The following is a 23,043-nucleotide window of genomic DNA, read 5'->3' on the forward strand; positions in this document are numbered from 1 at the left end:
CTCGGACACCGGCTTTCAACGGCTGCGGGCTGCGGGGCGGCGGTGGGGTGCCCGCGGACAGAGGCACCAGGGCCGGCGGCGTCAGTACTGAAAAAGGATGACCTGCAAGAGGAGGGCGAGGGAGGCAGCTGAGTCAGGGGCCTGCCCCACCAGGCGCCGCCCACCCCCCCCCCAGAGGTCCTCAAACGCATAGAGAATGAGAGTTGCTCAGGGCCCAGATCTGGGTTCAAATCCTAGCTCCAACACTTATTTGCTGTGAGACCCTGAGCTACTCACTGCACCTCTCTGAGCCTGTTTCCTCATCTGGAGAGCAGGGATGACAAAAGCTCTCTCTTCGAAGGGGGAGGCTTCAGTGAGATCAAAGCAGCAAGACGTGTCTGTGGGGCACTGTGTCCGGTGCCCAGCGCCGCGGGAAGGGCCTCACTTACGTTATGGGACGAAAGCCTCAGCCCTGTGAGGGTGCCCCACAATCATGCCCATTTCACAGGGAGGGCGCTGAGGCCCAGAGAGGTGAAAATCAGTACGCCCGGGATCCCACAACTAGGAAGAGGTGGACCCAGGCCTGGTCCAAGACCAAGCTCTCTGTGTTGTAACACATCGCCTCGGCCTCTGCGAGCCACGGGGACAGTCATCGCAGACGCTCACCACGCCCCGGGCAATGGGCCGAGCACCTCACTGGATCTTCATGAAGCCGAAAGGCAGTCAGGTGCCTGACGCACGGGGGTGATCAGGAACCACCTGCCCCTTTCCCTCGCCCTCTTCCACCTTAAGCACCGGCCTGACTTCTCATTGTCCCGTCCGCGCACAGCCAGCTCCCTACAGGGCAGGTCAAGGATTACGGGCCGGCTGGTCGGCGGGAGGTGCCTCGTCACAGTAACATTGTCAGGGTGATCCGGGGACATCCAGTGGGCATGGCCATTTGGCTGTTCCATTTTCGGATTGGGACCGTCCCTTGCCCAGAGTGTTTACTATGAAGAAGAGCGGCAGGAAGCAACGGTGACGATGTCTGCAGCATAATCATGATGACCCGCCTCTACGGAGCCTGTTCTGCGGCCCACGGGCTGTGCTCAATGCTTCCCACGCGTCGCTGCATTGACTCTCAGCAACAGCCTTCGGTGGTGGGGGCAACTGTTATTATCCCCATGCTGTGGGTGTGGGAATGGAGGCTCAGAGAAGTGGACTGTGTTCCCGGGCCTCACCGTGAGGAGGAGGCTGAGCTGGGATTCAGAGTCAGCCTGACTCCAGAGCTCACACACCACTGTCTCCCCCAGCCCGGGGCAGTGCTCTTCTCTGACCACTGGGAGGCCTGGCTTCGGTCCCTTACGGAGAGAAGCTTTCTCAGGAGAGGTAAGACCCCACCCTCTCAGGTAAAACCCTACCCTCTGCGGGCCTCAGTCTCGGTCTGATCAATGATAAGATGGCCCTGATTTCTAAGGGCTTTCCAAGCTCTGGAACTGTGGAATCGGGGACACAACCAAGGAGAAAGGCAGTTCTGGAAACTCTCAGGCACGTGTAGCCAAGTGACGATGTGGCAGAGTCGGGGGGGTGCTCCCTGCCAATGCTCAGAGCGCTGTCTTCCTGGCCACACCAGGGCTGGTGCTGAGTGGGTTCTAGAGCCTGCCGCGAGGGGTACTGAGTCTCCTCACGGCTCGGCCACACGAGCCTGGAGGGATTTGGGAGAAAGTCCATACACTCTTGGACTGATCACGCACCACCCACTGGGGCTCGTGGGTTTGGCAAGAGGTGGACAGAAAAGGTCCCCAGGAGCTGGCAGGAAGAACTGACAGTGAGAAGCTGGGAGGTCATGAAGGAGGGAGAGACTTTTTTTTTTTTTTTTTTTTTTTTTTTTTTTTTTTTTTGCAAAGCTGCTGGATGCAAAGTTGGGGAGAAAACTCTGGCTAGGCAGCCAAACCCAGGGGCCAGAAACCTTCTCCAGCAAAAGCTTTCAGACCCAAGCCTGGCTCACCCTTCAGACTGAACCAGACATAACCACAAGCTTAGCAGAGTAACCAAGAGACAAGGCTCGGCTCCAAGTGCTGAGCCCAGCCTGAAACATTTCTGAGGCTCCCCCCTGTGCTGCAGATAGAGCCTAAGCCCCTAGCTCCATGGTCCAGGCTCTTCGTGGTGTGACCCCTGCCACCTCATTGGGCCTCAGTCATGTTAATCACCCCATGGTCCCTCAGACCCAGGCTCCTCTCTGCCTCTGGACCTTTGCACATGCTTTTCTCTTGACATGGAACACCTTCTTGCCATTCCCTGCTTCTCCCTGAGAGCTCATGGCCCATTCTTCTGGGTCTTCCAAGGCCATGTTCATCCCTCACTTCAATTGCTCTGTCACCTTGTTCACCTCCTGCTCTGAGCCACATGCTCCTCGAGGACAGGGACAATGCCAGCGTGCCTCTGCTGGCCCTGTGCCAGGTGTGAGAGGACAAGTGCCCTCTCAGAGGAGAGCGGCAGCTCCAAGGCGGGCAGTCCTGGGATGGAGGCCAGCTCTACCCACACTCACGGTGTGGCACTGGTGAGCTGCTGCTCTGAGCCTCAGTCTCCTTATCTTTACCTGGAAGATGGCTATCTCCACACCCACAAACATCAATCAAAGTACGGAAAGCACGTGCTGGGAGTGGAGGCTTTGCTGGAGCAACATCAGCTCTTGCTGGGAGTGGGGCAATCTTGGGGGGTGTTCCTGGGATGCGCTCGCCCCCCACCTGCCCCCCCTGGATCGTGGGCTTTTGTACTGCACGCTACTGTTTACTTCTCAATCCACCTGCGCCACCAGGTTGTCCGCACCATATCCCGGCCCCGTGGCACCCAGCACACAGCTGGGCACCCAGCAGGGGCTCATTCAGGATTAGCAGAGGTGTCCTGCGGGAGTGGCTCCCCACCCTAGGCCTCCCCAGCAGACTCTCTAGGGGGGAGGCTGGGGAATCTGCTTTTGTACAAGCTTCCCAGGTGATACTGAGGCACGCCAAGACTGGGCTCTGCTGGCCTGGAAGGTCCCTGGAGGCCCTTCCAGCTGGAAGGAATTGGCCCAGTCTTCCTGGCCTACCACACCTGCTGACTCCTGGGGCTCCCTGCCTCCCTGAGGCCTGCCACAGCGAAGTTTCCAGAAGAGGCCTCCATTCAATAAAACTAGAAAAACAAAACAAAACAAAACAAAACAGGGGCCCCAGGCTGGCTCCGTGGGTAAAGCGTGAGACCCTTGATCTCAGGGTTGTGAGTTTGAGCCCTGTGCTGGGTATAGAGATGACTTAAAAAATAAAATCCTTAAAAGCAAATAAATAAAATAAGTAAAATAAAATTTAAAAAGAAGCCTCCAGGGCCTCCCTGCTGCCCCAGGACAAAGTGCAGACTCCTCCACCTTGCAGCCCTGAGTTCCCCCTCCACGCACAGCTCCTCTCAAGCCTGCGCCCCAGCAACATTGAACTGCTCAGGGCTCCCCAAGAACCACGGTGGCTCGTGCTCTCCCTGATGAACTCTGGCTCAGCCTTCAGGCCTGTGCACAGACATTGCCTCCTCCAGAGACTCTTCCTTGTGCTTCTCCTGAGCTGTGCCCTGACTCTCCATCTCCCTGGGCTCCCCCATCAGTTTCCTCACACTGTAGTGCTTCTGCCATGTCTCCTCCTCCAGCCTGTGGCCCCCACAGAGCGGGAACCCTGCTCTCCTCACCTCTGTGTTCCTGGCCACTGACTCGGGCTGCCGAGCACAGTCAGTACATAGCAAATGTCAGCAGAGTGGATGAGGGGAGTACACAGGTTCCCGTCCAGGCTCTGGGACCTGCGACAAGCTGTGCCTCAATTTCCCCGCTCCTAAAACCAGGGGCTCTCCTAGGACAGAGGCCTGCTAGGCTCACTGAGAGGCGTCTAGGCACGGAGAGGGAGGTGGGGTCCTACACACCCCGTGGTTTCATCTAGAGCAGCTCTACCCACTTTTATCTGTTTTATGGGTTCTGGAAAAAAAAAAAATTTAAGGGTTCCAATGCTTAGAAACAAAGCTTTCAGGCCACTGGACTGGGGGATGTCTAAGCAGCCTTCCGGATGTTCAGGCCTGATGCTTGAGATAACCAGAGATCCCACTTCCACAAAGGAGGCCCTGCCAGCTGACCAAAGTCCCCTGCTGCCCTGTTATCCCAGGGGTCCCCCCTGATAGGGGCGCTCACTCAACAGACAGGGATAAAAGTGAGGAAGGAGAAAGAACAGGTGACAGGGTGGGATGCAGGGTGGTGTGTCATAGAAGCCTTTCCTGGAACCACAAAATGTGAGCAAAGTAACTAAATTCACAAATCTGGGGAAAAAAAGAAGAGGCCAAGTATTGGTGGGAGGCCTGGAAGGAGGCCTGTGGAGGGGCTGGGCCCACAGAACCCACGGCTCAAGTGTCTGCTTTGGGGGCCAGGTGGGGGCAGGAGGATTCTGGGCAGAGGGGGTCTGCCACAGAGCCGCGTGGTGCCTGCCAGAAACCCATCCCTGGCCGGACAACTCTCCCCACCACACCCAGCCTGGCTCCATTTACCTTCTCACCCCGGTTGGAGAGCGGCCCATCCATGTCGGCTTTGAGGTGGACAGGGGGTGCGGTGTAAGGCAGCCGGCAGTGCACCTGCCCGCACTGTACCTGACCTGTGGACGAGAGGACGCCTTGGAGCCCATCCTGCAGCCTCCACGCACAAGCCCATGCATCCCATGCTCAGCAAGCTGGAGCCCTGGGACCGGTTTCACTTTGACCGTGTACTGGCTATGCGTGGCCTTGGGCAAAACTTCAACAGAGTTGGTTGTAATGCTTGGTGTAAAAAGTTCTACAGTCTGTTAAGTGCTATGTGATAACTGTCCAGCTCACTGACAAACACTCCTAAACTAATATGTAATTCAACACCAACATACCAAGCTCTACCCCATTACCAGTCTCCCCTCTTAATGCCCTCTCCCTTCTTATCTCCCAGGTATCACTCAGGCTTTACCCTATACCTCCTAGAGGACCCTCCACTTGTATGTCACCTTAATGATGCTGTCCCTGGCCACCCTATTTATAACTGCAGCCCAACACCAACAACACTCACCCCTACCCTCCCTGGCCTCCTTCCCAGCTTTATTTTTCCTCCTTTGCACTTACCATCATCTGACTTGTGGTACATTTTTATTGTTGACCTGTCATCGTCTGTCTTTGCCAACTAGAATACAAGCTGCAATGAGGGCCAGAATTTTTGTCTGTTTTCCAGACTCTAGATCTTTATGGATTTCCAGTTCCTGGAATGAGGCCTGACACCTAGCAGGTACTCTCTGAATATCAGTTGTGTGAATCTCTGTACCTTATTCCAACGTCTAAAATGGTGGGGGAAAGTCCATCCTTGTATCTGACCCAAATCTCTCATGTTTCAGGGCTTTATCACCACAAGGGAGAAGTCCGTGGCTTCTCTCGTCCCTACCCTTCTTTCTCTCTGGTCACGTGGTCCCAGGGCGGAGCCCTGTACAGTACAGAGACTTATAATTAATATGTAACTTAGGACAAGTCACTGTTGCCTCCCTGAGCTACAGTTCCCTCATCGGTAGAATAAGGCAATTGTATAAGATTGGGGATTCTTTTTTTTTTTTTAAAGGCTTTATTTATTTATTTATTTGGCAGACAGAGATCACAAGTAGGCAGAGAGGCAGGCAGAGAGAGAGAGGGAAGGGGGCTCCCTGCTGAGCAGAGAGCCCGACTCGGGGCTGATCCCAGGACCCTGGGATCACGACCCGAGCTGAAGGCAGAGGCTTTAACCCACTGAGCCACCCAGGCGCCCCAAGATTGGGGATTCTTATCCTGGGGCATTCTAGGCGTCCATGAACAGCCTGGGATTACATTGAAAACTATGTGTGTACGTGCATCTTTCTGGGGTCTGGTTCCAAAGCTTTTTATCAGCTTCCAAGCTCAGAGGCCCCAGGGAACTCAGAATTGTGTGACTTTTGTTAACTTCCAAGCAAACTGCTGAGGTGTCCTCCAGTCCTGCAGCAAGAGGCGGCGGGTCCAAACAACCTTGACACTTCCAGCCCTATGCTGGGTTTCACCTCAAAGTAAAAAGGAGAGGGCACCCTCAGCCCCTTCTCTGAGCATCCAAGACATATCTAGCCTTCATTGACAAAGTCTGTAAGGGGAGTCCCGGGGCCTGACTCTGGATGCCATGGCCCCACTCCCAAGGAGGTCACCAAGACCCATTACCAACTTCACAGCAAGTGCTAGCTGGCAGCCCAGACTCCAGGTACCTAGAGAGTCCCTGGTCCTTGGCGCCTTTAACAGATGATCTAGATAGTTCTGTGGACTCTGTGCAACCTGAACGTAAATCATTGTTTAGAAAAAAAAGGAAGAAAAGTCCCTCCTCTGGAGCAGATGGTTCAAAAATGACACAGTGCAAAGAGACATGGTTTCCAACTGGCTGCCTGGTGCCATAGGCAGGATTCCGCACCCCTAGCTGTGCCAGCCAGGACCGCTACCACCACCACTAGGAGAGCAGCTAGGACTTCCCCCCATGGACTGAATGCTGGAGACTTGACGTCAGCAATCTTATCTGATGCTCTGAGAGAAGTCTTCTTATCATCCTCATTTTTACAGAGGAGGAAATTGGTTTTCAGGGAAGCTAAGAAGCTTGCCTGATGTCCCACAGCTAGTGAGTGGCGCGGCTGGGATCAGAAGCCCGACAGTCTCACCCCAAAGCCCACAATCAACCATTAAGGAATACTGGCTCCCATTACTGAGGACCCTGGGTTTCCTCATCTGTGCAATGAGACAGTGATAGCTAATGCTTACACACATGCTTAGTATAGTGTCTGGCCCATGGCAGGGGCTCAGTGAACAGCAGGGCTCTCTCTCTGACCCTCCCCGTTCTCTTTCCCTTTTACTTGGAGCTGGAGAAGGGAGGATTTATGTTTGTGGGTATGTTGTGGCCACTTCTATTTTTCTGGTCACACCCAGCTTTGAGGAAACAAACAAGTTTAAAGGGAATGAAGATATGTAATAAGCACCTGCTTGTTAGCAGATGTACAGAACGTCCATTCCCCCCAGAAATTCACAAGGCCGCCTCCCTCTCTCCTCCAGGTTCGTGCTCAAGGGTCACTCCACCACGACCCGTTCCATCATCCCCAGGGCATCTCCAGTCCCCACTGACATGCCATCCCCTCCCTCCTTTATTAGCTGATTGTCTCTCCACCCACATCCCACTCTGGAATGTGAGCCCCAAGAGCACACAGATTTGGGTCTGTTGTGTTCTCCATGTATTCCTGTGCTTAGCACAGAAGGCACTCAGAGAGTAGTTACTGAACACACGAGTGGATTCTCACAACCCTGTGAAGTAGGCATTATTAATTTCCCAGTTTGCAGATGAGGATACTGAGATTCAAGGAGGGTGGGTCATTTGCCCTCAGCCTCCTAGCTCTGGATACTCCTGCCACACTGGCCACCTTCTGCAACCCCAAAAGCACCCATGCCACAGTGCTTTCTGGGCTATGGCCTGCCTGCATTTAGTTCCTCTGTTGCTGGGCACTCCTACTTCCCCTCTCCTCGTGTCTCACTAATTCCTATCCATCCTTCCAGTTTCGGCTTGCCGAGAGGCGGCATCTCCACAAGCTTGCGTCCAGCTCCTTTCCTACAGCAAACATCAGGATTAAAACCATGCTCTCATCTGTCTGGTTATCGTGCCACGTTGTCTTTCCCACCAGAATGCAGGTTCCACCAAAACACAAAGGCTTTCCCCATCCTGTTCTCTCCCTAGTCCCTGGGCGCTGGCACACACAGTGGGTACTTGGCAAGTATTTTTTGAGTGGCCAAATGGCTTTTCTCTACAAAGGGTCCCGTCTCTCTAAGGCAAAGACCGGGACCTTAGACCCTCTCTCCAACCCCTCGGTCCGAGGGACTGCAGAGCCGACGTCTTCACCCACCAGGCTCCGAAAGTCCTCCCCACGCCTCCGCCTCCCGCCCGCTGCTGCGCGTGCCCCCCGCCGCAGACCCAGCAGCCTAGGTGGTGCGGTCACTTACTCTCAATGTAGCCGTGCAGGGTGACCATGCGCGCCCGCTCCGGGCTGCTGAACGGGGAGTAGTGGATGTCCTCGGACAGGGCGGAAGGGAGGCGGGACGGCGGCGCCCCGGAGGGCGGCACGGGATGCTGTGGTGTGTGCTTTTTATGACGCGCCCGGCAGTTTTGAAACCACACCTGGAACGACAGCCTCAGCAGCCTCAGCCTTGCGGAAAAGGGTCGGACGCGCCGCTGGGAGACCCCACGCGGGACTGCTTCGCCGCCTCCTGCGTAAGGGCGGCCACGTGCGCGGCCTGTGGCTGGCTAGCCCCGCACACGCTGGAGGGCCCGCCCCCGGCCCCTAGGCCTCGCCCCCGCCCCAAGGCCCCGCCCTCCCTCGGCCCCACCTGGATGACCCTCCGGCTGAGGCCCGTCATGTCCGCCAGCTTCTGCAGCGTCTGTGCGTCGGGGTTGTTGTCCTGCGCGAACTGCGCCTGCATAACCTGCCGGGAGCAAAAGGGGCAGTGAGGCAGGAACGCGCGGAGGTCTCCCAGACCCCGGCCCAATCAGAGAGGATCCGGCCCGGAGGCCACGCCCCAGAGAGCTACGGCCCCTCCCCACCACCGGAGGGTCTGGGCAGAAGGGGCGGAGCCAGAGGCCTTCTCGGCCCCGCCTACCTCTAGGGCCCGCCCCCACCTTCGGCCCCTCGCGGCCCGCCCGGGTACCTGCAACTGCTCAGCGGTGAAGGATGTCCGCGCGCGCTTGGCCGGTTTGGGCTGACTGTCCTGTTCCGAGGGCACTGCCCCCTCCAGCGTGAGGCCGTTCCCTGGGGGTGACAGAAGTGGCTGACCACGCGTCCCCATCTCTTCTAGTGGCATCCTGGAAAGGACGGGGGTGGGGGCAGCTGGTCCCTGGAAGGGTCAGGAGTGGAGTTGGCTGGGAGCGGGGTTCCCAGAGTCCTAGTCCCTGAGCTCTGCCTTTAGAAAAGGGGCTGTCATTTCTGAGCGTTCTCTAAGTACCAGACACTGCTCTTTCGGTGTGTCCTTTGTGTCTGGCTCACGGCCCCATTTTACAGCAGAGGAAAGAAACTGAGGCTCAAAGAGAAGAAAGTCCTGACCCAGGACTTTTCTCATCTAGTAGCTTACAGCTGACAGACCCTAGTGGCCCAGACTGGACTCCCTCTTAGCTGAACTGGGGAAACCAAAGGCTGGTGGAGGTAAGATGCGAGCGGGTTGCAGAACTGTGATTCTAATTTTGTAAAATATATGGAAGCGAAAAGGTTGAAAGGATACATACACACCAAGGTGCTCGCATTTATGCATCTATGGAGACACTACTTTCAATATTCCTGTAACTTCTGAGGTTTTTACAGCAATCATATGTCACTTTATTTCTCTGAGGTTTAATTTTATTAACTGGAGCATATGTTAGCCATTCTCTTTCCAGTTCTATGACTTTCACAATCACACTAAATACATTCCCATTTTATTTTTAATACCTCATTTTTCTAGGCAATACAGACTTCTTATCAAAAACTCAGAAAACTCAGATAAGCACAAAGAAGAAAATAAAAATCACCAGTAATTCCACCACTGTTCACAATTAGTTGTAATTTTTTTTTTAATTATGAAAACGCTATGTTGGGGGGCAAACCAAACCAACGTGCCACCATATATACAGAGAAAAAAAATGAGAGGTGGTAACGTTTAGAGTGATCTTTATCTTCTTCTTTTTGCTTAACCATCTTTTCTAAGTGTTCAGTGATGGAAGGATGTGTGTTTAAGCTTAAAAGTAAAAACAGCAGGGGTGCCTGGCTGGCTCAGTTGGTAGAGCATGTGACTCTTAATCTCTGGGGTCTTGAGTTCAAACCCCACCTTAGGCATAGAGCATACTTAAAATTTAAAATATAATAAATAAATAAATAAATAAATAAAGAGTAAAACAGTATCGAAACTGAGGGCTGGTCTGTAAAGGAGATCTAAGGCCCCAAGCCTTCAAGCTGCCTTGCCTGGTAAGTGTCTGGAGTGGCATAGAGGTGAGAGCAAGAGTTGTAACTAGCAAAGTTGTGGCTAGGGGTAATTCTGATTGGTCCAGATAGGAAGGAGGTCACTGATGGACCATGGTATAGGGGGAGCCCTGACTCCTGGGATTCCATCCCAGTGCCACTACTGACTTGGCCACTATGGAAGGTAACTTCATACAAACCCAGCCTCACTTGCTTCCCACATAGGCCTCTTTTAGTACTTATCCTGGCAGGAGAAAGTGATGGCCTTGGTCTGGCCATGGTCTGGAACACCCTAGAAATTCCTGACAAGTTCCCAGGCTAGAAACTGAGGCAGGGTGGTCCATACACCTCCCGAGAGGCCCTGAGGATGGGATAGACACTTTGTGGTATTAACGTCCCCTAGGAGAGCAGGCAGGATAAGGATTGGTGTGCCATTTTCTCAATGGGAAAATGACACTTATAGGGACAGCCACATCCCAGCAGCCTCCCTTGTTTGATGAGGTCTAATTAAGGGTCCCTGGAGCTTGGGAATGGGGTGATGTGCTATGGTGGTTAAAAGCCTGGGCTTTGGAGTCAAGCCAGCCTGCTAGTGTGTAACCTTTGGCAAATCCATACTGCAGATAACCTCTGCCTGTTTCCTCATCTGTAAAATGGGGACCATCTGCTACTTCTTAGGGTTTTTGCAAGGATTATACAAAATAATCCACATTACGGAGAATTAGCAGCTTCCAAAGACCCGGACAGGAAAATGATGGAAAGGGTCCCTGACTCTGCCCTCAGCCCAACCTCTATTCCCACCCCTTTCTAACCACCAACCCCCCTGTGACTCAGCCCTCACAGTCCCTGGAAGATGTGGACCCTGTCTGCTGGCCTATGTACCTTGGGGAGACACAGTATTGGAGCCAGAAGAGATTTAGGGATCTTTCTCATTGACAGACTATCTTGCACAGATGGGGAGACTGACACCCAGAGAAGAAAGTTTCACACATTTCCCAGAAGCAAAACAGAGCTCACATCTCCAGACTCAAAGTCTTTTTCTTTACAGTCCAGGATGAAACCCCCACCCCCAAACCTCTGGCTTGGAGCTGCTGGCACAGCAGTTGGGAGAACAGAGTGGAATCATCTCTCCAGGACTGGCCCATGGCCAGGTCCAGGCAGTGGGAGGGGACGAGTCCTCAGGCCAACCAGAGCTGGCCAAAGGTGGAGTAGGCTGCCCCATTATGAGAATCATCTCTAGGGCTCCCTTGAGTGTCTCCTAGCCATCTTTGATAAGGTGTCTGTCTTATCATTAGCTCCATTTTACAGATGAGAAAACAGTTGCAGAGGCAGACTGTGACTTCCTACACCCAAGCTAACGGTGGAGCCAAAAGCGCATGCTCCATGGGCAGCCTCCAGGTGGTGAACGGGGTGCCTGCTCCTAGAGGAGTGAGGTCAGTTCCTCTGGTGCTGGGGTGGGGTGGGAGAGGGCTGGGCACAGAGGTGTGGCAGGGTGCTGGGTGGGGCGGGTTGGGTACCGTTCTCGGCGGCCCTCTTGAGGTTCTCGATCATGGTGTCGTAGTGGATGCGGCACAGCACCTTCTCCTCGACCAGGCCAAACTCCTCGCCCGTGGACAGCTGGCGCTTGCACGAAAAGCAAGCAAAGCAGGCCAGATGGTAGGCATTGCCGCGTGCCCGCCGCACCCAGTCGCTGGCATAGATCTGTCGACCGCACCGTGCACACTTGGTCCCAAATCGGCTGCGGGACACCGGGACAGGAAAGGGAGGTGGCGAGGCTCAGACAGGCTCCCCCTTCCCCCTCCAAATCCCACTGGCCCGCCAGCACCCTGCCTCCTGGCCTTTGTTTACCCAAATTTCCCTTTGCCTGGATCTGCCCTGTACTTCACACCCCTGCAGACACCAGTGCACCTTCACGGTGAAGGTGAGCTGGTGGGTGGTTTTTACTTTCTTCTTGGTGCTTTTCTGAGTTTTCCAAGTTTTCTACAATGATCCCTTACATTTGCATGTAACTAATCTGTTCATTAAAATATATCGTGTTAGGGAAAATATAATAACATAGTAACATGCAAGGTTTTGAGCATTTACCACGTGCGCAACAAGATTCTAAGTGTTTTATGTTGATTATCCCAGTTAATCTTCATTTTGCAGATGAGGAAAATGGGGACCAGAGAGTTAGAGTAACTTGCACATCACACAGCTCGCAAGGGTAGAAACCCAAGATGAATAAACTGTACCCCAGTGGTAGAGATACTCAGTTTCTTGGAAGCACAGACGGATATACACTTGCTGGCTTTGTGCCCTTGAGCAAAGTGTTTAACCCTCTTGAGTTCTCACTTTTCCTGCCCTGAGCTGAGCTAGGTGACACTGCAGAGGCTACTGCTTAATACTCCACAGGCTATTAAGTACCAGCCAGTCCCAAATCAAACAAACAAACAAACAAACGGCCCAGATCAAATGTTCCCTCCCCCTTAAGCCTTTCATGTTGGGCCTTTTCCCCATCTCCCCCAACCCACCCACCCCCTGCCTTATAGTGAGGCTGTTTGGGTATGCCTGCCTCCACTAGCAGCCTGGGAGCCCCTCCAGGAAGCAGCAGAGTCTGGTTTACCCTGTCCCAGAAGTCAGCACAAGGCCTGACCCCTGAGCCCCAGGGAAGGTATGTTCGTTAAGTAGATGACTCATCCCGTGACCTTGTCCCAACCCTCAAGTTTCCTCTGGTGTGCACTCTATTTCAGGGAATGAAGCCACCATTCATCCAGCCCCTCCAGCTCAGAAACCTAAACCACGCACCCCTCCCTCTCCTCAACCCCACATCTAATGGATCACTTGGCTTTTGCTGCTTCTTTTTCCTACGTATCTTTGGGATCCAGCTGCCCTCCTAGGCCAGAATCTGCCCTGCTCTGCCTGTTGCCAGCTCCATCAGGGGCCAACAACCATTCCTCCACACAGTGGCCACAGCAAAGTTTCCAGCATGCGCAGTGAATCCTGTTCTGCCCTGCTTAAAATCCTTTGGTGACTCCACTCTACCCTCGGGATCTGGTCCAAGATCCTTGCGTTCACAAAGCCCAACAGACCACAGCCTCCTAGACTCATCTCCTCTCTCACTTTCCCCACCCCACACCCAAGCAAGAGTCCCAGGCAGCCCTGATGTAAGGTCAGTGCCAGGTCCCTATGGCCTCCTCGGAAGCACCTTCCCCAGCTCAGGCCTTCGCACAGAAAGCGCTCTTCGTACACCCTCTCCCTGAAGAGTCCCCCAGTTCCAGAACCAGGCTAGCAGCGGTGGTCAGGCGGGTTTGTAAATGTCGGATTCTTCGGCTTTCCCTCCCACTCCCTGTATTCCTGGGAGAGGACCAAGATCTGCCTCTGTGTCCCCAGGGCCGGCACACTTCCACCCAGAGGAGCACTCAGAAATGCCTGTGAATGTGCCCAGAAACCAGCCGAGCAAATGCGCTCTGGTTACAGCCTCCAAGCATCTGTCAACTGAATAAACGGGTCTTGGGTTAAACTGAGTTCGGGAGCGCGGAGGCCTCGGCCCGCCCCGACTCCAGACGTAACTCCAACGCCACTGTCTCTGACCCGGAGCGTAAGGGGACCCTGTGGCTGGCGGCGCGGTTTACTCATTCGGGCTGTGCTGCGCGCCTCTGCTGGGTGAACCGCCCCCTAAACTGAGGCGGTTCCGGACCTCGGAAACTCGACTTCCCCAGGGGACCGCCTAGCACAGCCCGCGGTTTCTTTCCCAATCCCTCAGTAAAGGGGAGAGGAAACCGCTTCGCCCACCCCTGCCTACTCTCACGGAGAGGCGGACCCGGAGTTCCGCGGCCCGACTGCCAGTACGCGGATTAGGAGCACGTATTGGCCTTGGGAGACAGCGGCCAGCCGAGGGCAGAGCAGGTAGAGCGATCCAGGGTCTCGGGGCGCAACGCGAGCCGCGTGAGGTGGAGACTCTGGCACCCATTTTGCACACGTGGAATCGGAGGTTCACAGCGGACAAGGGACTTGCCCAAGACCACAAAGAGCGTGGGGCTTGGGGTTGAGGTCCGCTCTGAAGTGCAAAAAGGAACCTCGAACCTGCGGAAGCAGTTGGGCGAGAGGTGATTAGGGATGGATCCCAGGTGTATTAACTGGAAACGGGCCTGGTTTGACCCCGTCGCGCGTCCCGACTCCCAGCCACGGGTCCCAGAAAGTCCCGGGCGTAGGGCCTGAGGCCCAGCGGATTCGGGGAGGCGGGGAGTGCCTTCCCTGGGAGAGGGGAGAGCCGGGGAGGGGAAGGTCCCGGCCTTTCAGAGGCCACATGGGAGCAACTGCGTCTCCAACCTGTGGTCTCCGTGGGCCACGACTCGTGAGCTGCGCCACTGCACACGACCCCGGATCCTCGCGCGCGGCTGTGCGAGATTCCTTGTCCTTTGCCAGAGATGAGTCCAAGACACCCCGCGCACCCCTGATCTTTCTGCTCCACACGGCCGATCCGCGGGCGCCTTCTGCGCCTACTCTGTACATCTTACATTCCTTGCTCCCCAGCGGACCCCGCGAGTGAGCTTTCACCAACTTTCCCACCCTCCACGCGTCACCCCAAATGATAAAAGCTGTCCCCAACCCTAGGATCTCCCCGCGCTCGCCGTGGTTCGTCCCAGTCAACGAAATCGCCCTCGCGATGGGTCCTTGGATGGGAGTGAGGGGGTCATTATACAGTTTTGGATGAGTTTGAGGGCCGCTCCTGAAACGTATTCTCCACCCAGGGCAGGGGTCAGTGGCACAAACAAGGGGGCACGAGGAGGCTTACGGATCGAGGCTCTCTGACAAACCGATAGACTCCTTCCCAGGCGGGCTGCGAGGCCCGAGCCGCCGGATTCCGGAAGCAGCGAAATCGGCGGCGAGACAACGAAACTTCAAGAATGGGGTGTTCGGGAGCTGCGAAGGGAGCGCCAAAGGGATTAGGGGGCGCGGCTACCGCCCCTCCGCCCCCAGCCTTGTGCGCGCCCCTCCCTGGATCCCGGCGCGCGCCTTGGGGTAAAGGCGCAAAGGACAGACACGCCTTGGGCGTGGAGAGGAGTCCGGCAGACGCTGCGCATACTGGCAGCTGCTGAAAGGAGTGGGGTGCCATAGTACATCTCCTTACCCTCTCTCCCCTGAGTAGGGAACAGAGACATCTAGATACTCCTGGTTGTGCGGAGCTGTGCGCCCTTGACCAGGTCAAGCTCACTCTCCCGGCCCACTTACTCTGGATACCGAGTTGGTGCTCAGCCATTATTTGTTGGATGAATGAGCCTCAACGAAAGAGCCTTTCGGAGTTTCACTACGACTCCTTTCCGCCTTATTAAGATACCCGAAGCTCAACCGAAGCTCCGAAGGGGAAGGCCAATGTTAGTTAGGAAGCTGGAGAGTCCGGTGCGGAAACTCAAACCAGAATTCAGGTATTTTGCGTTCAGAACACTCACTGGATGGCCTTAGCGAGATTCTAAGAGGACAACAAGGTGGAGTGGAGGAGGAGCCTTTTCTATTCCCTCTGTTCCTTCCTTCCTAGGCAAACTCTTAGGAGAAGAAGCCAGAAAAAGCAGAACCAGCAATTATGAGGTTAAAATGCCCTACGCCTCGGAGGTCCCGGCCCGAGGCCCCTCCCCAGAACTCCTCTCTCCGCTCCCCCAACATCTGTCCCCCAACAGCTGGCTGCCGCTGGGCCGCTCTCTGCCTCGGTGGGGGGCCGCTTCCCAGCTCAGAGCCTCCCTGGGGACCCTCGCTCTGGGGGAGGGGGTGGGGTTCTCCCACTGGAGCCCGCGGTTGGAGCTTGGGCTCTAGCAGGAAAGCCGGCGAAGGCTGAGGGCTTGCCCTAAGTCACATGGGCCAAGCAGGGGACAGGAACTTCAGCCAGCTGCCCGGTGGCCCAGCCCAGGACACTTTCTGAACCCCACCCCGATCAACGCCAGGAGCAGCAGTTAACCCTTTATTCCCCACTCCAACAGGCAGGAGGCAAGAGGGCCAGGGACCATGGTGACCTGATCATGGCAAAGTTGATCTAGTCACAGCCTCTGAGGAGGTCACTCCTGTCCCCGTGCTCCCAGGGCCCACCAGGGAAGAGTCCCACACCAGAGCACACAGCTGGTGATCCTTGTGTGAAGCCAATGAAACTGGGAATCTCAGAGCCAGGAGAGAGGGGTTTTTGCCATTCTATGATCTCTCCTTGTAGAGAGCTTCTGCTGACATAATCTCACCTATAAAAGAACAGTCCTGAGTGTTTAGACACAGGGATGGCTTTGGGGATCACCCAGGTTCTGCCACTTACTAGCTGTGAACCTCCCCTCTGAGGACCTCAGTTTCCCCTCCTATAATGTGGGGATTAAGACAATGCGATAATCACAGGGTGGACCTGAGGATTCAATGAGTGGAGCATGCCAGAGTTAACGTGGTTCCTGGCTTGAGAAAAGCTCTATAGATCCTGGGGAGCAGTAGCCTCACCCCTGCCCAGCCCCTCTTACACTCTCTCACCGAGTGACCCTGGGCTCCACATTCCTCTCCCCCAGGGCCTCAGTCTCCCCAATCACACAATGGGCATGATGCTTGGTGGGGGCTGAAGGAGGAGGCACTGCAGATCAGTCCATGCCCCCATTTTGGGGGGCAGCAGTGGCAGGTCAGTGGGTGGGAGGAAGCTGTCTGAGGCTGTGGTTGCTGAGGGCAGTGGAGATATGAATGGCCCAGAAAGGAACACTATCCCCACCCCACTCCCAGGAATTTCTTTACTTCTTGGAAGAAAATAGAAAGAAAAATGGTCTTAACCAAAAAAAAAAAAAAAAAAAAAAGAAGAAGAAGAAGAAGAAGAAATTAAAAGCAATATCAGATTTTCCTTGGCGGTCTGCTAGGACTCAGGGTGTGAGTTACCAGGTTACCAGGGTTACCAGGAACCTGGCTGAACCCACCAGGGCTGGTGAGGTCCCTCCTTGGAAGGAGAGTTGGAGAAACAGAAGCAGAGAGGCTGAGCAGTCTTGCCTAAGGCATCCCCTCCCTGCTCTGCAGCCTCCCTCCCTGGTGAGTTTAGAGGGCCTTCCTAACTTCTAATTCCTGTGCCACCAACACCAGGCTCTGCCAAGGGAGACTGTGGATCTACAGGATGGTGTCAAAGAGGGGCAAGAAGAGGGATGGAACAGAGGAGAAACCCTTCCCTGAAGGATAAGACCTGAGCCCAGAGGGCCATGGAGGCCCTCTAGTGCCCCATCCATGAGGTCTCAGCCACTTCCTTCCTCTCCCTGCTTTACTGGGAGATCTTGGCCTCCCCTAGGACAGAATGCTCCAGTCCATATCCCACCAGACCCTTGACCTTGGGCTTCAGGAAACAGAGGGCTAGAGAAACTCAGTGCATGGCCTCTCCCTGAGCCCCAGCTCCTGAGGGCGAACTCTGCCTCCCGCGTCACCATTCATGCTTTCCCCAGGAAAAGCTCCTTTGCGGCAGCCACCCAGAGCCTGGGCTGCTGCTGAGAGCCGACAGCTGTCCCCGCCTGGCACTCCATGGCTTTTTCTTTCCCTTCTTGTGGGTTTTATTATTTTTATTACAGGTGGGGTTGCCAGGGATGGGTTATGCCTGCAGGGAGACGTGGCTGGCGTAGACATGATCAGGAGAGCCCACAATTCTTCCCTCATTCCAGCCAATGGGAGCTTTTATCCCATTTTCTTAACCAAAAATCTGTTTTAGTTTTGCTTTCAGGGCTTTTGTCCGTGGAAAAGGATTAGCGCTCAGAACCTGCTGCCTAGAAATGACCTGCCCCCATCTATCCAGGCAAGTCCTGCTCCTCAAACTGCCAGAGGAAATGCCATCAGAGGATTGTGCCCAGCATCCACTCTACCAAGGGTGACAATGGTGACAATGGAGACATCCATGGCACGTGCCATTTAGGGAGACTCTAATGAGCCTTCCTCCCTACACTGGCCTCCTTGGCAGCTCAGACAGACAACCCTGGAAGTAGGACACTGAGGGCAGAGAGATGTAGTCACTTGGCCAAGGTCACACAGTGATTCAGCATTGGCCTGGTAGAGCCCAATTACTGCTTGTCCCCACAATAGCTACACACCACCCCCCATCCTCAACCCCACTGCAGTAGGAAGGGGGACTCCAGAGTCAGTGAAGCTCCGAACAGTGGAATCAGAAGCTAAATTTTGACTAATCCTTGAAGGTCTAGCAAAGCACAGCAGCCAAGGAGGCTTGGTCCAGTGTGGGCATGAGTTGAGGCTGGAGAAACAGGGAGGAGGCTACCAGGTCCACTCGTCACCCAGAGGGCCGGGAGAGGGATCCAGCCCTGCCTTATTCTGCGGGAGGAGGCCGAGATATCATCCTGCTGGGTTCCTCAGCCTGGAGCCCTGTCCCTGGCTAGCTGATGAGCCCAACGAGCCCTAAAACAGCAGCTGGCCTGTATTTTGTTTTTTCCTGTTTGTTTGCTTTGTTTTGTTTTTAACCAAATGAAGGCAGGCATAGAGTGGGGAGGTGGCAAGACTGGGACTCCAACCTCCACTTCCCGCCCTGGCCAGCCAATAGTCAGATGGGACAGTGGAGAAAGACATACCCACTAGGCGACGATAACCTCCTGGGACGCACACGTGTGGCAGTCCACATCCACAAATCCATGTTCACATCACACCCTTGGCTCCTCAATGCCAGGGTGAAGGCCTTCGGCAGGAATGTTCCCTCAGAGGAGAAGTGGAGGAGGCATGACGGGATTTCAGAATTCTCGCCCTGTCCCCTCTGGGTCCCTGTCCAGACCTAATCTTGTCTCCACTACCTTGCCTCCAGGCACACATACACACACATACACATGCCAAGTCCCAACATTCACATGGAGCCACACACTCTTGATGCTCACACATAAACTAAAAGACAAATACTCATCATAAAGGAGTACACACACTGCCCTCATACCCCTGACCTTGTTCAGGGACACATTCCTCCAGTGCCACCGCTCAGATGCCAACACAGACACAGACACCCCTTGCATGCTGAGTCCCAGGCCCTGGGAGGGAGACACGCCCCCCCCCCCCCCCCGCCCCATGCACATCCCAGGTGTACAGCCTTTCCCATCCATACACAGAAGAAGAATCCACTTCTGAAACCATGCATCCTGTGGCTTCCCCAGAGTACTACAGCCCCAAACACTGCAGACCTCACCCTAGTCTCAAGATCCTCTCTTTCCAACGGCCAGGAGACTCAAAACCAGAGCTAAGGGAGCAGCATTACCTTACCACCGATTTCCTTGACTCTCAGGGGCCTTCTGGGCCAGGGGTCTTTCTAGTAAGACTGAAGCCATGACCTCTGCAGAGGCAAGGCTGGGAAGGATGTCTGTGGGCTACGCGGTGGTTCTAGGGGAGTAGCTTTCTCCACTTCCGGACAAAGCCCTTGGGAACAAGCATCCCTCCCAAGAACCAGTCCCAGTCCGCTCTCCCGGACTCTGTAGGCCCGGTGGCCAGGCCTCACGTCAGGTTCACGCTTCCCGCCAGGATCAGGACAGCGGCTGCTGTGCCCCTGACCTCGCAGTGACCTCGACCCCGTGACCAGGTCAGGCCTGAGCGCGCGGTTAGGAGCCGGGCGCACGCAGGCGGCGAAGACTCGGCGGCGCGCCGGGAGGGTGATCCTGGTGCAGGGCCGCGGCTCTGCGGCGCATAGAGCCCAGACCACGGTAATCTTACTCGGGGCGCGGGTTGCTGGGCCCCACTCTCCCCCTTCCTGTCCAGGCGGCGGCTCAGAGTCAGAGCCTGGACCCGGCAGCGGCTGAAGCCCGGGACCGAAAAGACCGCGGAACGGAGACTGAAACAGGCGCCCCCGCACCCGGGCAGGACCCCCGACTCGGCGATGCGACACGCGAGCGACGCCGGGGTCTTAGTTGAGGCGGAGCCGGAAAGGTTGTGGCTTAGGACGAAGCGTTTGGATAACGGACAGGATCTGAGAGCTGCGAGGCTAGTGCTTGGGGCCGGACCAGACCCAGACCCATGGAGGAGTCCAGGGCAGAGCCGGAGCAGGAGACTGGAGCCCAGCTCGGGGACTGCGGGGAGAGACGCCTGCGCAGCTGGAGTCCAAGTGGGGTTGGAACCCAGAGCTGGAGCGCCCTGGAGGTGCAGGAGGATCGCGGCTGGGATCGGAGCGGGTCGAGGCCAGAGACCAGGACGTCAGAGCTCTACCGCGGGAACTGGAGCCAGACACTCTGTAAGCCCCGAGACGGGGCCAGGGACGCGACCAAAAACCCAGTGGGCCGCAGGAACCGGAGGCGGGTGGCGGGCCGGACCTGTCCCGGCACCGGCGCGCGGCCTGGAGCTCCTCGTTCGGGGAGCGGAGAGCGGGCTGATTGAGCCCGCGCGGCGCGCAGGGAGTGCACTCGGGGTCTGGGCTTGGGCGGCTCCGGAGACCGCGCGCTGCCAGGGTGTTCTCCGCGCGCGCCAGGGGGGGCCTGCCTGCAGCGACACTGCTGGCCCAGCGGCCGCAGCCTACCTGAAGTAGTCCATCTTGCAGAAGATCTCCTTGTTCTTGATGTAGCAGCTGTTCTGCTGCCTCAGCGACGTGCGACACACGGAGCACTCGAGGCACCGCACGTGCCAGATGAGGTTGTTGACCTGGGGAGGGGGCGGAGGTGGGGGACGGCTCAGAGCGGGCCTCTTTTCACGCCCGGCCCCATTTGCAAATACTGTAGCTGAGGTCTGAAGGTGTGTATGACTTCCCCACTTTTCTTCTGTGACGAGGAAGCTTAGGAAGGTAGAATTACACTCTTCCCATTTTTCAGACGGAAACCCGGGGGTGCGGAGAGACTCAGATTTGCCCAAAGACGCGCAGTCGTAAGAATTTAGTGGACCTGCGCCGGCGTTGCGGTCCTCAGGGATGCAACCCACACCCCGCCAACAGACACGCAACACCCCGCCAACAGACACGCAACACCCCGCCCTCGTCTCACCTTGAGCAGATACCGGTCCAGGATCTCAAGGCCGCAGCTGGAGCAGATGTTCTTGCCGGCGGACGGCACGGAGGAAGCGGCAGAAGGCGGTGAGCAGACAGACGGCGTGCTGGGTGTACAGGGGGAGGCCCGGCCTTCGTCCTTGTCCAGAGCGCCTGCCAGGGCCTCGGCGTCCGACTGAGCCTGCAGTCGGGGAGAGAGGGAGAACCGCGCGCTGAGCTGAGCGCCCAGCCGGGTGCCCAGCGTTGCGGCTGTCTCGGAGACAAATCTGGGGCCCCAGGGCATCAACTGACAACGAAATTCTCCCCAGACGCCGTCCCATGGACTACAGGATAGGAATGGAAGGGCATATTGGAGAGGAAGGGACAGCCCCAACTTTTAGCCCTCGTGTCCTGGGTGCTGGGGACGGTTAAACTCTACATTTCCGGCCGGAAAACAGAGGCTTGGAGAGGGGCGGCGCCTTCCCGCAGTCCCCCGGCGCATGGGCAGCGGTTCGGGGCCGGAAAGCCGGTCAAGGTCCCCAGGGCCCGCCAGCCCGCGTACCGGGGAGCGAAGGCAGGACCGAACGAACTCACCATGGCGGGCGGCGCGGTCCCTTCAAGGCAGCGGGTGGTCGCTTTGCAGCCGGACCCTGGCTGGGCCATCACCTGGGGGAGGGGGAGGGAACTCAGGCGGCGGCGGCTGCAGAACTGGCTCCGCGCAGCCTGAGCCCAGCGCCTCCCTGCGCCTGTTATATAAACCGGCGCGGAACAATGAGTCTTAACTTTGTAGTGGGCATTTAAAGCCCTTCCCCACAAAAGCGGTGTCTCTCTAATGAAGCAATTTGAATTTGGATTGGATTTTTTCCCTCTCTCTCCCCCTCTCCCTGCACTTAACCCGTGGCTCTTGAAGTAATCGCTTAGTTCCCTTGCAATCCAAGCCTCTGAGGGGGAAAAAAAACACGCGCACACACACAAACTACCTGCAATTAGAAATTGTCGTGAATGCCCAAGATAAGAGGTAGCCAGAGTGTCAATTCCAACTGTCAATCAGTGAGATCCATCAGGCCGCCCAAAGAATTGCAAATTTGATTTTTTAATGGTAGTAATTAAAAATCGAATTTTTTCTCCCTCCACCCCCCCTTCCTCGCTCCCTTCTCCTCCTCTCGACACAAAATGCAAAAAGGAGAAAAGAGAGAAAGAAAGAAAAGAAAAAGGAGATGGGTGTGTGGGGGGGCGTTTGAGGAAAATAAAACCCCGAGCGCTGGGAGCATCAGCCCGCCAGCCCAGCGCGCGCTGCGAAATTGATGCGGCGATATTGACACGAATTCAGGCGCCTTTCGAGGGCCAGTCCGAGGGAAACCCCGAGCAAAATGGGGCGAGGTCCGGGGGGAAATGGGATCAAAAAGAGAAAACAGAGGCGTCCAAGAAGAGGAAAAAAGCACCCTCCAGCCCCTCGGCGCGCTCGGGACCGGCCCCGCGTCGGGATTCTCAGCGTTGCGCCAGCACAACCCCCGGCGCATCGGCGCTATCAGCGCCTATTCAGACGGACAATACCCGCCTCGCCTCCTCTTGATTCGCCTGTGTCTTTGCTAAATCGCTTTTTGAGAAATTCCTCCAACATTTGCATAATGTGTTCCCGCTTTCCGCGACCCCCCCTCCGCGCTCGCGCGCGCTCACACACTCACATACACACACTCACAGGCGCACCCCAGAACCCCTCCTCCCCGCGGCCGCCCACCGCCCGGCCGGGCCCTGCGGGGTCCCGGCCCCTGCCCGACGGTGGCCCGGGCCGCTCCCCCACTCGCTCGCTCCCTCACCTGGTCGGTGGCGGGGCCGCCCTCGGCCGGCAGCCGGCAGCCCTCGGGCAGCGCCGGGGCGGCGTTCTCATGCTTCCAGTACATGGGCCGGGGAGCGGCGGGCTCGGCGGGCACGCAGCGCGGAGAGCCGCGCGGAGAGGGGCCACGGCCGCAGCGGGAGCAGAGGCTGAAGCAGGAGCTGGAGGAGAGCGGAGGCGCCGGCCCCGCCGCCCCAGGCCCGGCCCCAGCCCCCGCCCCCGGCCCGCGCGCAGCCCCGGCCTCCCTGGCTGCTGCAGCCGCTGCCTCGGAAGAAGGTCCCGACAAACTTGGAGAGGCCCCCGCCCCCTCCTTCTCCTCCTCCTCCCCCTCCTGGTAGTCCTCCTCC

General features: G+C 56.5%; 1 protein-coding gene across 1 annotated transcript; it reads right to left on the reverse strand.

Moving 5' to 3' along the window:
* Positions 1-81: 81 nt before the first annotated feature.
* LHX6 (LIM homeobox 6) lies at positions 82-22,763 on the reverse strand (the record flags this gene model as incomplete). The annotated part of the gene is made up of 10 exons (XM_080820502.1): positions 82-102; positions 4,507-4,610; positions 7,993-8,167; positions 8,377-8,472; positions 8,695-8,795; positions 11,489-11,709; positions 20,425-20,546; positions 20,882-21,064; positions 21,457-21,528; positions 22,680-22,763. The coding sequence occupies 10 exons, from the start codon at positions 22,761-22,763 to the stop codon at positions 82-84; spliced, it is 1,179 nt and encodes a 392-aa protein (XP_080676628.1).
* Between the last annotated feature and the right edge of the window lie 280 nt (positions 22,764-23,043).

Source organism: Martes martes (genome assembly GCF_963455335.1).
Source record: "Martes martes genome assembly, chromosome: 12".
NCBI classification, from domain to species: domain Eukaryota; kingdom Metazoa; phylum Chordata; class Mammalia; order Carnivora; family Mustelidae; genus Martes; species Martes martes.